Here is a 15,535-nt window from a genome sequence, read left to right on the forward strand (position 1 = left end):
GACATTTTTTAGGCACTGTTTTCTCTATCAGAAATACACTTCCTTATTTTGTGCATGTGCATATGTGTATGGGTAAGCCTATTGTGGCTCGTGTATGGAGGTCAAAGGGCAACTTGCACAAGTTGGTTCTCTTCTTCCACCATGTGTATATGTGTGTGTGTGTGTGTGTGTGCAAGTGAGTGCAGTGTCCACAAAGGCCAGAAGAGGGCATCAGATCCCCTGGTTGGTTGTGAGCTGCCTGATGTGGGTGCTTCGAACTGAAAGCAGGTCCTCTGGAAGGGCAGCAAGCATTCTTAACTGCTGGGTCGTCTATCTTTCCAGGCCCTGTTGTTTGTTTCTTTGTTTGTTTGTTTTTATTGCTATCAAATATGCATAATGTACATTCTCCCATTTAACCATTTCAAAGCCAGTGGCTTTTAATGAATTCACTACTCTGGAGGTTTTTTCCCCTCCAGCCTGGGTTCTTCCTTGAGTGGCACCATATGTTTCTGCCCAGCAGCCTGAGGGATTTAGCAAAGTGAAACCTGACCTTCTGACCCCATGGCCTCCTATTACCTGGAAGACAGAAGCTCACATTCTTTGTCACTGCCCAGGGCCTGACTCTTGGGGGCCCTGTGTCTTTTCCTCCTGGAGGAACATGCACCACATTGAGGGGGCAGGAAAGGGAGAGCTCTCTGACCCCAGGGCTTTCTTTCTGAAGAACGGCTCCACAGTATCAGGAGTAAAACTGTTTACCTTTTCAGAGAGGCTCTCAGAGTCAAAGAGAAGGCAGATGGTGATACAGTGTCTAGCCCAGAGGCAACAAAGAAACCACAGACAGTTTCACCAGCTGCACTCTCAAACTAGTGGACACCAGGTGCTTTGCTTCCAACCCTGCCTTCAGTAGCTTGCCACACCCATTCACACCAGTGTCTTTTCCCATTCTCTCTACCAGCATGTGCCCCAGCATCTCCATGGGTTGAGCCCAACACAAAATAAAAATGCATTTAAAACATTATAAATTTACTTTTGCAAATGTATCACATTTGCACAGTTCTTAAGCAGGCATGCCAAGTTCTGTTCTGTTACAATGTCAAAAGGATGGACCTGCCTGGTCTACACAGAGTTCCATACTGGGTTCTGGGATTGGCACCACCATTTGTCATAGCTCTTGAAGTTAAGAGGAGAATCTCCCCCTACCTCCCTCTCCTAGCCCACAAGCCTACAGTTCACCAGTGAGACACGTTTTCTCTCTGCATCCTTCCTCCCCACCCCAGAGCCCTTGTCATCTTTGCCCAGGCTGGCCTCCCAACAGGCAGCGAAGGCATCATGGTTGTCCAGTGTCTTCCCATCTGCTTTTGATGAAACCTAAACTCTGTCCTTCCCTCAGCCTCCTACCTTTCTGGCACTCTAGAGTAGCATCTGAGGGTGTTCAACAGTTGAGTTTTGGTATATCCTGTTTTCAGCATGAGTATGAGGTACTGGGCTACTCAGAGCTGCTTCAAGAACATTTTTGGGCACAGAGGCTCGCCTTGGGCAGAGTTACTCAGCTCCGGGTGATGTGGAGATATTTCCCTTGAGGATAGAGGAGAGGGTTTATTCATGGCCGAAATCAGAACTCACTAAGCTCTTGACCAGAACTAAAGGACAAGGATTCATGTTGGGGAGGTATCTTTTGCCCTGTCTGGTAAGTTGGAGAGGTTGGGACATTAGAGATTGTTAGAAGGGAGATTGCATAGGGTGGTAAGGTTGGGACATTAGAGATTTTTAGAAGGGAGATTGCAAAGGGTGGGGAGGCAGGGATGTGTAGGAGCAGCCTGGGCAGCAGTGTAAGGTAAGAGCTACCAGAAGAAGGGAACAGGGACTTGGAGCCTGAGAAAATCTCAGCACCTTGTCATGGGACTCCTGGGCTCTGCAGAGAAACAGGAACAGAGCGTTGGGAGCACAGGAGAGGATGGTAACTCTGAGTGGGAGGACCCCTCCCTCTACCACATAGTTCTCCAGTCCTAGCCATTGTCTCCCAGCTTGCCTGGGTCTCAGCCTTAGCTTTGCTTCCCAGGCCTTGGCCCCTGCAAACGGCAGTTCTTTGAACTCTCTGCCTCCCTCATTTCTGAAACTTCAGCTGTCGGCAACTGAACAGGAAATGCAGTTGAAAGGGTCAGGCAGGCTGGTTCCCCTCCTCTGCCCTCCGGCTGACCTCCACACTAGGCTACCATGAGCTGTAGCTTGCTGGACGTGGCCACGATGGGTCAGAGCATTCCCACCCAAGATGTCTGTTTGACCTGTGGTCAGTGTCCCTGAGGACATCAATCCTCTGCAAGTTAAATGCCTCACGTCCTTGAGGATAAAGGACTGCTTTAACCACTTTGTAGACCAGAATGGCAGAGGTGATATTCTCCAGGCTTTTAGAGAAGACATGGGCTGACCCACCATGGAGATGTCAGGGGGACATTTCTTGGTTCAGATTTAATAGTATATGGTGGCAGGCAGACAAAGGCTGGTGGCTCCTTTCAGTCACATCTAGGTGACACTGTACCATAAAGGAAACTGGAGAAAGGCCCACAGTGTTTATTGAGGGACTGGATTTAAGCAGCCACGACTTTTGCTTGTGTGCATTTGTGTGCAACACCAGCATTGACTGCTTCTTACATGGAGAAGAGTTTAGAATTGATCACACTTTCCTGACATTTGAGAATGGAACCAAAAAGGACCCTGCCACCAGCCACCAGCCACCAGCCACCAGCCACCAGCCACCAGCCACCAGCCACCAGCCACCAGCCACCAGCCACCAGCCACTGTGAATAGAAAAATCCAAACCCCAGGGCTTCCAGGAAGGCAGTATCTATCTCTCTTGAGTACAGTGGGGGCGTCACAGCTTTGGCTGAGCTTGCCGGCTTGGACAGAGATGAGACAATGTGACAGCTTAGACAGAGATGAGACAATGTGACAGCTTAGACAGAGATGAGACAATGTGACAGCTAAAAGAAGAGGGGGAAGAGCAGGAGCTTTGTCTTCGTGTTCCAATTTTTAAATTTTATTGTTTTTATTCATGTGTATATACATGTGCATATGTATGCATAATATACAGTACATGCATCTATAGAGGCCAAAAGTCAGCTTCATGTGCCGTCACTGTTTCTTGGGAGCCGTTCACCTTATTTTTTTGAGTCAGGGTCTCTCAATGAAAGACCTGAAATTTGTCAATTAGGCTGACTGACTAGTGAACCCCGGCCTTTCTAATCGTCCCCAGTGCTGGTGTTATAGGAACATGCCTCCACGCCTGGTGTTGGGGACTGTCAAGTCCCCATGCTTCCAGGCAAGTGCTTAGGAGCTGGCTCTCCAGCCCCGCTTTAAGGAATGAGACTACTTTGTTTAGAAGATTACTTTGTTTATGTACTTTGTAACACTTAAGAGATGTCAGGAGATATTAGGTATCTACTTAGCTTTCCTTCTAGATGAAGGCAAATCCCAGGAAAACATCCCTTCCCTCACCCAGGGCCCTGCAGAGTCTTTGCAGGCTCCTGCTGCTCTCAAAGATTTGGTCAAGAACAAGTCGCAGATGAAAAGAATTGTGTTTACAACTGGTCCTAAGGCCATCACTCATGCTCCTCTGTGCCCTCAGTGCTTGGGCATTGATTACAATTCCTTTTTAAGCTCCAGGCCAGAAAAATAGTCTCTCTCCTCTAAGGAACTCATGGTTTATCTTTCAAACACCCTTTGAGAACCAGCAGTGTTCTTATACCAGTGGGAGGGGAGGAAGTGGATGGGTATCTTAATTAGGGGTTTTGTTTGTTTGTTTGTTTTGTTTTTTTGTTTTGTTTTTTTGTTTTTGTTTTTGTTGTTGTTTTTTTTTCAAGACAGGGTTTCTATGTATAGCCCTGGCTGTCCTGGAACTCACTCTGTAGACCAGGCTGGCCTCGAACTCAGAAATCCACCTGCCTCTGCCTCCCAAGTGCTGGGATTAAGGGTGTGTGCCACCACGCCGGCCTTAATTAGAGTTTTAATGCTGTGAACAGACACCATGACCAAGGCAACTCTCATAAGGACTACATTTAATTAGGGCTGGTTTACAGGTTCAGAGGTTCAGTCTATTATCACCAAGGCAGGAGCATGGCAGCATCCAGGCAGCCATGGTGTAGGAGATGCTGAGAGTTCTCCATCTTCATCTGAAGGCTACTAGGAGAAGACTGACTTCCAGGCAGCTAGCATGAGGATCTTAAAGCCCATACCCACAGTGACACACCTACTCCAACAAGGCCACACCTCCAAATAGTGCCACTCCCTGGACCAAGCAAATTCAAACCAGGACAATGTTTGAGCGATTGTGCACTGTGCCACCTTTTCCCGGAGAGCACGGAAACGATCTGTTCTCATGAAGGAAGAAAGGAGAGAGGATGAGATAGAAGAGAAAATGGCTTCCCATAGGTCTATGGCCCAGTGAGGAAGGGGCCATAAACACGTGGAGACTCAGCCTCCTGGTCTGTGTCTGTGTATTCATCTAGATATGTCACTCAAAATTTAATAATCTCGATAAAAACTCATGTACCCCGAGACAGTCTCTCCGCACCTTATGTCTTCTGTTAGAGTTTTTGTTTTGCTTTATATAGTTATTTTCTTTTTTAAAACTTGCTTGAGTGTCTGCATATGTGTATCTGCACCATGTGTGTTCATGCTGTATTTTTTGTTTGTTTGTTTAATTATTAACTTACAAAAGCATTAGGTTTCGTTGCTATTTTTTTGATGAAATTTGTTTTTGTTGTTCCTTTAACATATTTTCCATATTTAAAATCTTACTACTTTATCATTGTGTGTGCATATGGACACACTTGATGTTTGTATGCATGTATGCAGGTGAGCCTGCCACAGGACATACTGCGTGATTGAGGACAACTTCAGGAGTCAGTTCTCTCCTTCCACCTTGGAGTTTGGGGGTGGAACTTGGGTGGTCAGGCTTTTGCGAAACTTCTTTTACCAACGGAGTCATTTTCCCGGCCAATACCGGTTAGCTCTGAACTCGCTAAGTAGCCAAGGCTGGACCTGAACCCCTGCTGGGATCACAGGAGTGCACCACCACGCTAGGCTTGATAGTGCTGTATTCTCAAGCACTGTTCGCTGGAGTCACGAGGTTTAGGAACAGCATCTCTTGCTCACCGTTCTGAATTTTATCTTAGGGTGAAGCTGGGGGTGGGGACATGCAGCTGCTTCAGTGGCCAAAACAGGGACTTGGTCTGTCTCTCATTCTCTCTCCTTGCTTAGTAATTTCATATTTATGCCTGGAAATCCTAGCAACATGATAGACTCCAGATTGCCCAGGGCCTGGTACCATATGTGTTGCCATAACGAGGCATTTCGAATTTCTTTGCTGTGACTATGGCTCTCGATGTGTCACCTAATCCTCTCTGACTCCCTTTGGATTTGTCTCTCTAGGAACTGGTGGTCATGGGTGCCCCAGGCTCGTTTTATTGGGCTGGGACACTCAAGGTGCTGAACCTCACGGACAACACATATTTTAAGTTGAACGATGAAGCGATTATGAACAGACGGTATACTTATCTGGGTGAGTAGCTGGGGAGTCCGTCTATCGGGAATAAGGTGAACCATGAGGGTTCTCCATTACCAAGAGCTCATGGAGTATCACTCTATTAATAGAGAGAAGCAGTAGTTGGCCTTTACACCCATCAGTCTCATTAGTCACACTTTTATTAGCGTTCCTTAGCATCTAGTTGCACACATGGGTAGTAGAGAGGGGAACAAAAGAGGAAGGCGGTCCAAACTGGGTGGTTTTCTCAAAATCTGATGGGTGAGCTTCCAGGGAACAAGTGTTTCCTCGCCTTGGTTTGGCAGTCAGTCACGTACAGATGGTCAGATATGCAATATGCAATAAGCCTGACTGAACCCTGACTTTCCCTGGACATCATTTTAAGTGATGCGTCTGCTTCCTGGTCATGAGTAGAGACAGTAGAACTGGGAACTTCCATGGCAGCGAGCAACCTGGTGCTGAGCCTTACTCAAAGGCTCTGAGACTTTTCTCTCTCTTTTTTAGTTTTTTTTTTTTTTTTAACTATCTAGAAAGAAGGTCAGCATGGTTTAACTTAGCAGCCACCAGGCCTGAGTGGTCCTGGGCTGGGTGCAGTGGCGTGTCTCCACATTCTTGCTACTCCAGAGCACACTGTCTCTGCAGGAAGTGTATGCAATCAAGGACATTTGAGTCATTCTGCACCGCATAGTGAGATGCCATGTTGGAAAAAAAGGGGGGAGAGAAGGAAGAAAGGCAGAAGGAAGAAAGGAAAAAAAAGAAGGAAGAGGAGGGAGGAAAAAAAGGAGCAAGGGAGAAAGGGAGGAAGGGAAATAGGAGAGGAAAGGTTCGGAGAGAAGCCATGTTCCTTTAAGAAGTATGGATCACGGGGATGGCAGCCCATCCCTGTGATTCTAGCATTCTGGAGGTAGAAGCAGGAGGATCACGAATTTGAGGTCAATTTGGGCTACTTAGCAAGACCTTGTCTCCGAAAACAAAAATAAGACAAAACAGAGATGAGCTGCCTTTGTTTGTGTGACAGTACCAAGTCTCTGTTCTTCAGTCCAGGCCTCAAGTGGACCGAAAAGGAAACTTAAGTTAGAAAGGTTAATACTGATAAAATAATGTGTCTTTCATGGCTGCTGTATATGAATGAAGCCAAGAGAACATCCTGACCCCCTTTTTGCATAGAGAATTTTCCAGAAAGACCGTGTTAGGCAGGTGTAAGGAGCTGGGGACTTGCCATTCCCAGCATGCCTGTTTGGCGGAGTTGCACAGACCCAACAGCAATTTATAAGCTTTGAGGTGTTCCCTCATCCAGTTCCTTCATCCACCACTTGCCAAGCATTTGCTCAGCGCTGTGCTGGTGTGTGATTCCTTCTAATTTCCAAAACAGCCTTACAAGACAGCTATCACCACTGCCGTGTGCGGTTCATAGAGGAAGAAGTGTGGAGGCATTATGCAACTTGGTGGTGAATCCAGTTACAAACCCATGGTTTAAGTGCTGAAACCCCAACCCCAGGGTGTGCTCTTGCCTCTAGTACTGAATCTCCAATGAAGCTAGGAACACCACGAGGGTGGGGGCTTCACCTCACATTCCAGGGTGATGTATATTTGATGTATAGATGGGACTCAGCAGTAAGTCAGGGATGTCAGGGAAGGCACAAGGAAGCTGCAGCTGGTTGGTGGCTTTAGGTTTGGGGACAGGTCCTGAGAACTCTGGGACCTGCGGTTTCTCTCCGAGACCCTTATCTGCTGCAGGGATTAGCATGGAGCAGTTGAGGAGGGCCATCACTCATGGCAGTCTTGGGTAAAGTGAGCAGTCGGGAGAGGTCAACCATGTGGAAAACAGGAGATAGCCATGCTAAAGTGATCGCAGCTGACACGTGTCACAACAGTCAGGGTATAATCGGAGCAGTGGGGTTGGAGGTCATGAGAAAGCTTGAATGATAGACAACAGGCACAGTTTGGACTGGCGGAGGTGTGAGTTTGGCCTTCCAGATGGTTTTCAGAAGGCAAGAGACATTTAAATCAAGCTCCCACAGCCATTTTCCATTGTTTTTGGGTTCCTTTCAGACCCAGACTCACTGGCTCCCTCTCTGCTCACCTGTCCATACATCTGTCCATCATTGGTTCTTACTCTTCTCTTAAAAAGGACATGACATAGCTTCTAACGTTAGCTTCTCTGGAGTCAGACACATTGGGTTTGAATTTTGCTTCATAATCTTGGGAATGTTTGTTTAACCATGTATTATCTATGATACAACAAAAAATCTATGTCTATATCTATAGCAATAAAAGAGAATATTAAAATATTTTGTAGTATTAGGAATCGAACACAGAGCCTTGTAGATACCAAGTAAGCCCTAGTCTACCACTGAGCTGACCCCAAGCCCTCTGCTCATTTTCTTGACTTGGACGGGTTTTGCACTGTAGGAATATGTGTGGTCACTCATGGAGTTGTACCCTTTAGCATGTGGACTGTGTCGTTAGAATGACATTTCTCCAAATTAAAAAACACATGGAGTATCTAGCACCCTACTTTTTCCATGGAGCACAGTCTGAAGGCATGATCCTCCCGGTATCCCTGTGAACGTGCCTTTCTGTGAGATAAGATATTTAATACGAAAACATTGGCGGTTGCCATTTGTCTTCTAGAAGGTCCATGTCCCAAGAATAACAAGAACGTACTGTCTACACAGCTACCTAGGAAACACTTTCTTCTGCTGATTATTTTTTCCTTATCTGACCTCCTTTCCCAAGTGTGTCTTTGCTTTCTATCTATCCTGTTCAGGCTATGCAGTGACGGCTGGCCACTTCTCTCATCCATCCATCACTGATGTGGTAGGGGGTGCCCCACAGGATGAAGGCATTGGAAAGGTAAGGAGAGAAGCAGAGGGGGGGGGTGCATGCATCCCTGGAGGGGATTTCTAGTTTACTTTGCCCCAGCACTCTCCAGATAGGCTGATGTGTAAGTGACCGGCTGACAGGGAGCCCTGTCTTCCTCTGCCCACACTGAGTTCACCTTGAAAGCTTAGAGTGTACATGTTATTCTTTGCCAATTCTCTTCTTGGCAACTGACTTTGCTGACATCATGGGCCCCCCCATCCCCACCCAAGAGGGAGATCTGCATCCGGTTCTATACAAGTTCAAATACCGCCATCTTCCCAAGCCTCTGCCTCGCTTCCGACCCGATGGAATCCGATCTCATCTGCAACGTCTTTGGAGCTCTGTGATAGCAGGTTTTTGCTTGTTTCCCCAATGTTTCAGGGAAAAAAAAAACCCACTGTGTTCTCATGACCAGTGTAACTAAGGTTATACTGGGAATGTATAGACTTGGCTTTCTCTAACGTATCTCCAAGAAGGTAGAGGACACTGTGGGACTATTGCCTCTAAGGGCTCGCTATGGGGAGCTGTGGCTGTTGATATTGTCAGTCCTGCTCAGGAGTCCACTTTTATCTTGCTGGCTGTACTCATCACTCTTCTTAATGCTATGACGGAATGCCTGTCAGGAAGCAATTTAGGGAAAGGCGACTTTGTCATGGCTTAGAGTCTGAGGAGATACACTCCATCATGATGCAGAAGATGTGGCAGCAGACAGGAAGCTGTCTGGTCGCATTGTATCCACGCTCCAGAAGCAGAAAGCTAACCTCAAGGTCTTCAGCAACGCTCCACCTCCCAAGCCTCCAGATCAGTGACATCAGCTGAGAGCCAGGTGTTCTTGCACATGAGCCTCTGGAGAATATTTAATGTTCAAACCACAGTGTTGGCCAAACCTGAACAGTGGTGTAGACTTTGGGCCCGTAGTCCGATGGGTAGACTGGGGATCTGTCTGACCATTCTCCTGGTTCGGAGAAGTGGAATCCTGAGTTCTGGACCAACACCATGGTTAATGAGAACCTTCAGCCAAGAGGTCAGAGAACTCAGAAGCATCAGCTAACCCGCTTGCCTGAGATGCGCTCGTGATGTCCTCTCTACATATTGTCTTGGGCAGGAGGCAGCAGTCGCTGCTCGTGCTTCAGGAGTAGGGTGCTGTGGAGAGAGGTCCTTTGAAAATGAAACCAAATGTCAGGGCGCTGAAGCAGAGGCTGTGGAGGATTGCATAGTTGAACTCTGATAACTTCTGTCCAGAACCGGCTCATGTCTGAGTCACATGAATTCCTGTACATCATGGAAGAAAATGCCCCAATGGTCATGACGCCTCCTGGGGAGGAAGTAGGGTCACTGGACTTCTCCATGGTGACCTTTAGGATTTGGGTCATCTTCATTCCTGGCGTGAGAACACCAAGGCCTTCATACCAACGTGCTGGTCCTTAGCCAAGGAAAGGGCCTTCTGCTCTGCTTCTTATCTGCTCATCTTTGCATCAGATGTAAGCAGAGGGGCTGGAGCCATGGCTCAGTGATTAAGAGTGCTTGCTGCCCTCGTAGATGGCTAGGGTTTAGTTCCCAGAACCCACGCAAGCAGCTCACAGTCCCCTGTCACTCCAGCTCCAGGAGATCCGATGCTCTTTTCCGGCCTCTTCACACACCACGCACATGTGGTATACATTCAAACGCACACACAAACATAGAGAGACAGAGACAGACAGACAGACAGACAGACAGACAGACACACACACAGAGAGAGAGACAGAGAGAGAGAGAGTGCAAGAGAGAGTGAGTGAGCACTGGTTGCTCTTGCAGAGAACCAGAGTAAGGTTCCCAGCACCCACATGGTGGCTCATAACCATCTGTAACTCCAGTTCCAGGGTGTGGGCAGCAGGCATGCATGTAATGTATACATACACATGCAGGCAGAATTCATAGTGCTAAGGGCTCTGGAAAAAAAATCCACAATAAAGGGATTTATTTAATGTTTACTTGTTTATTTTCCCAAACTAAGCTCGTACAGATTCCATAATTCTAAATCCTAAGTGGAATCAGTTTGGGGAGGTTATCTCCAGTGCCAACATTCACCCATTTCATTTGTCTTAGGTTGGGCCATCTGTTAAAGCTTAACTCCTGGGACTGACAGGGTTAATTTAAAGAGAAGGCTTGTCTATCTCCCAAGGGTTGAATCACTTGGTTCTAACTGGGGAGACTTCTGGGCCTTTTTGTGCATGGTTTCTATAAGCTGTGTGGTTCAGGAGCTGTGGAGATCCTTTCTGCCCCAGGATTGCGGGACGATTTCTTAGCAAGTTGCTGAGAGTTCTGTTCACACCTTTGTCATCGTTAATCCGTGTGCACACAGCCGTGGGAGACAACAGGAAGACACTGATGAATACCTTAATCAGAGCTTCTTCCATCCTGACTAGCATTTGTTTTTTAATTCCGCAGGTTTATATATTTAGAGCTGACCGAAGATCAGGGACCTTAATAAAGATCTTTCAGGCATCAGGAAAAAAGGTGAGTTCTTGATGTGGTTTATGTGAGAGCCGGCTCCCATCAAGGACGTGCATAACACAGGGCTTCTGCTTGTCTGAGGAGATGGAGCAGATGAGTTTCTACATGGCTAAGCTACTGGTGTGCTTTAAAAGGTGTTGTGGCCCAGGCGCTGGCATGCAAATGAGGCATGCTCTCTCTCTGCCCCTCCCTTCACCTTTGTCTCCCTCTGGCTGTCTCATGAATGCACATCTCCAACCCACAAAGATCAGTACTGTCAAGGGCAGGCACAGAAGTGATCGATCACTTTCAAGGGACGCAGGTGGACGGATGTTTCTCATTGTTCCTGCCTCATCTGCCTGATACTGTCTTCTCCTAGAATCATTGTCATACCAGGGGGACAGCTGTCACATAAAGAAAATACAAATAAAAATCACCTTAGTTTTACGTACAGGGATGTTCAATCTACAGCCTCTAGGCTGTGTGCACCACAGGCTAGCCATGAATGCAGTACAGCACAAATTACAAAGTTCCTTAGATACTGTGAGGTGGGTTTTACACTTTATTTGTTTGTTTGCTTGCTTGCTTGATTGTTTGATTTTGTAACTATATTCCACCATCCTCAGATGTAAACTTTTTGGGTAGACTTTGTCTTCTCAGGACATTGAGTATAAAATGAGCACAAAGTCATTTCCAAAGCCTGTCTTGAAGAAGAGTTCTCTACCTGGGACACCCTACCATTCCCATCTCTCTCCCTGCTTCCTGAAAGTTTCCGTTGTAACCCATGAGATTAAATCAGTAATCGGTTCCGTGATTCATTCACTTCCTTTTCCTGGGCTTCCCATCCTGCCTGTGCTTTTGTAGCATAGACCAGCAGGAAGGTGTTGCTGAGCTTAGGGGCTTATTGGGATAAGGTTGAGGCCAGGAGGATTGCGGGATTGTATGGAGGCTGTTGGAGGATTTAGTTGTCTCTGGGACAAAGCTTGGGATGTGGAAAGGAGATGCCAGGACACTTTGCCCACAGTTTCTCTGTCACAAGGGGAAACAATGATTGTCTCTTCCTGGCCCCCTTCCCCTGGTTCTCACTCATTCCTGCTTGGAGTTGTTCTTGCTACACAACAGCCTGGAAACATTTCATGGTGTCCCAACCGTGAATGGTATTCGGAGTTCCAAACCCCTCACTTACATATAGATGTTATTCTTTCTTATGGTTGCAATTTTAGCAGCTTTAGTATGTACACTCAGTATATAGTGATCATAAGCTTTGCATGAAAAAAAAATGTACCCACAAACTCGACTTTGCTTTTAGCTCTGGGAAGTATGCTAGCATGTGTTATTTTAACATTTCTCAAACCCCAAAATATTAGCATCAGAAAGTAACCATGAAAAATTTGCAAAATAAATTTTCTAAGCAACCCTAAAGTTGGAAAAGAAATAGCTAAATACTATTGGTGATAAATTCAAAAGAGCCCTCCAAACCCAAGTAGGGGTGACTATCCTATAATAAGTGGTTGGTGGGGTCCACTGTGGATAATGTGCCTACACTTGGCAGTGTGAGCATCCCTTCAGAGTGGCTACAGACCGGGAATGGTCTCCATGCCGGATGCTGAGTGTTCTATTATCTATCAGGTTAGGTCTGGAGCATGGCTTCCTCGGTCAGTTGTGTCTCAGTGAGTCAGCTTTGGGCAATGATGTGTAAGTGGATGCTGTAGTCTTTGAGAACCCTTGTCTCAGCTGTCTGAGGAGCCAATGCACTGGGCTCTAGGGCAGACACAGGTCTGTTTGAATGGCCTCGTTATGGTAGGATGAGTCAGGTTGTTTCATGCAGAGAATGACCGGCCAAGGTACTTTATCCCAGCTCTGTAGCCATCTTCCTCCTAAGTCTCCTCTCCCCCTCCCCCTTCCCACTCCTCCTCTCTCCCTCCCTCTCCCCCTTGCCACTCTCCCTCCTTCTGTGTGTGTGCGTGTGCGTGTGTGTGTGTGTGGTCATGTGGATATGTGCATGCATGCATGCATGCTGGTGTACATGTATGCATATGCATGCATATGTCTTCCTCATTCACTCTCTACCTTATTTTTGAGAGAGGCCCTCAGTTGGGCTGGCTGGCCTGTGAGCTCCAGGATTATAGATGCTCAGACTCAGGTCTTCATGCTTGCATGGCAGGTCAGGTTTACTGCCTGAGCTATCTCTTGGGTTCCAGCCTTTCCCTTTCTATAGGGTTCTGCTCTCAGATCCCTTGCCCTGCTCTGGAGTTACCCCTCATCATAAGCGTTTCCATTCTGTAGATGCCTTCTGCTTATTGCTGCAAGAGATTCTCAGCTCTCTGGCTCCCCATTATCTCATAGGAAGAGGACATGACCCCTGGGGCCTCCAAAGCGTGCCTCTAGCTTTGCCCTTCTGTTCAGAGCTACATAGACAACAGGAGGTTCCAGCTCAGAAAGTCACTCATACTTCTGCTTTTGTTTGGCACCACTTCAGTTCAAATTGTCTGGTGTCCTGCCTCCCTTCCGGGAAGAATGAAAACTAACAACAACAACAACAACAGAAACAAACAAACAAACAAACAAAACAGAAAAGAGGTCTATTTATTGAGTTGACACCTTATAAAACAATAAACACAAGAGCCACTACTAAGTCTGTGGCTCCGATGTGAAGACAGTCACGCTCCAAGCTGCTGGGGAGTTAAGTAACTCTGGCTCCAGAACATGTCCTTGACACGCTGAAGTGTCATTGGCTTACATCAGTGGGTAAAATTATCTGCATTTTAAAAACTGAAGGATTTGTGATTGGACACCCATGAAGACACCAAGCTAAGTAGCCCACTGGGATTTATCTCCTGGGGCTCAGCCCAAGGGAACAGCTGTTAGATCTGCTCTTCTTGCCTTCCCTGGGCTTCTAAGCAGCTTTCCCAAGTCCTCCAGGGCCAGTGTTAACTGCAGGAAGGAGGTTGCTTCTCTTGCCTCTCTCAAACTCCCTGAGGTCAGCTGCCAACAAGTCTCACAAACAGAAGATTCCAGGTCTTTCTATTTGAAAGCATTTATTTAAAAACAACAGTACATTCTCTTTTCTTTTTGTTAGAAGAGGTTTCAAACCAGCAGCCCTTTAGCGTGGGCCCAGCTGCACGCGTCTGTTTGGCATGCACAGGATTCCTTTATACACTTATCACAGGTCTGTATATTAGCTGAGGATCTCTCCTTTGCCAGGCAAAGCTCTCATACACTGTGCTATAATAGCCTTAGCTCTTTTGTAACCATTGCTTTAAACATTTATTTTTATAATTTTACACTCTGTGTACACGTGTGTGGGTGTGGGCACATGAGTGCTGCTACACTTTTGAGCCGGAGGTAGAGGTGAAGGTAGAGGGGCTTGTGAGCTGTTCAGTGTGGGTGCAAGGAACAGAACTCGGGACCTCTGCAAGAGATAGATGTATGCTCTTAGCCACCAAGCCGTCTCTCCAGCCCCCATTTTACTTTTGAGGGAGGATCTTGCTAAGCCCTTGTACTTCCGGTTCTTCTACCTCAACCTTCTCAGTAGATGGGATCACAGCCCTGGACCACCAGTCCTGTAGCAATTGGTCTTAAAAAAAAAAAAAAAAAAGAATACATTCCAGTCAACATTTAGATCTTCTCTTGGGAATGGAGAAGCAGATGGGCTGGGAGCCAGCTCTCCTGCTGATGGTAGTGAGCCACAGCTGTGTGGGGCTACCTCAGCCAGTCCCTGGGCTCCAGGTTGCTGTGGTCTCCGGCACTCTGTGTCATGAGTTAGACACATGATTTACACTCAGACACTGCTTAGCTCATGTAAGCACACTTGAGCTGCTAGTCCTCATTTTATTTGTTGCATCCAGGTAAAAGCCTGGATCTTTGGTCTTTGTGTTTGAGCCTTTAGATATAAAATAACAGATACTGGGGCCAGGGAGCTGGCTTGATTGGTAGAGTCTTGTTGCACGTGGATAAGGAGGAGAGTGCAATCCTTGGATCACACAGAATGCACATGGTAAAGCCACAAGTGATGTCATGCTCCTGTAACCTCAGTGCTGGGGAGGTGGAGACGGGTATATGTACCTGCACATGTATGTATGTGTGTACCTGCACATGTATGTATGTACCTGCACATGTATGTGTGTACCTGCACATGTATGTGTGTGAACAGACACACACATGTGCACACACACACACACACACACAATCAAATAAAGTAGCTGGGGCTGATTATTTACATTCTGATTCAAGAAGATGCAGTACAAATGGGCCCTGTGCCCCTATCTGTCAAACAGCCTTGAGCTACTTGATTCTCTGTCATGTCAGCTTGTGCCCCATCTCTTACTCCGTGGAAGGCTAGAGAGGCTGTGTGCCCCATGTCATGTTTTCCTGCCTTTTTGTGTTATGAGATTTCATGTTCCTACTTGTGTTGCCTTGTCAAATGTCTGGTTTTGGAGCACATATACAAACATGACATCTCATTCTCTGGGAGCTAGCCTATTTACCGTTCCCTTACAGGGCTCTAGGAAAGGGGCCTGCAGCTGGCTAGCTTTGAGTGGGAGGTCCTCAGGAGCTGGTTATGTGCTCATTGCTCGGCTGACACAGCTTCTGAGGGGCTGGGAACATGTGCTTCCTAATCTAGTGGGCTGATGAAGCCAGGGCCTTGGTGTATAAAGACAGACCCTGAACATGTTGTCA

General features: G+C 46.9%; 1 protein-coding gene across 2 annotated transcripts in view; it reads left to right on the forward strand.

Moving 5' to 3' along the window:
* Positions 1 to 15,535, forward strand: part of Itga9 (integrin alpha 9) — a 294,295-nt gene that overhangs the window by 46,351 nt on the left and 232,409 nt on the right. For both annotated transcript variants that reach the window (NM_133721.2, XM_006511918.4), the window contains 3 exons: positions 5,407 to 5,536; positions 8,289 to 8,374; positions 10,811 to 10,879. In NM_133721.2, coding sequence (NP_598482.2) covers positions 5,407 to 5,536; positions 8,289 to 8,374; positions 10,811 to 10,879 — 285 coding nt within the window. The remainder of the gene's footprint in view (positions 1 to 5,406; positions 5,537 to 8,288; positions 8,375 to 10,810; positions 10,880 to 15,535) is intronic.

Source organism: Mus musculus, chromosome 9, assembly GCF_000001635.26.
Source record: "Mus musculus strain C57BL/6J chromosome 9, GRCm38.p6 C57BL/6J".
Taxonomy (NCBI): Eukaryota; Metazoa; Chordata; class Mammalia; order Rodentia; family Muridae; genus Mus; species Mus musculus.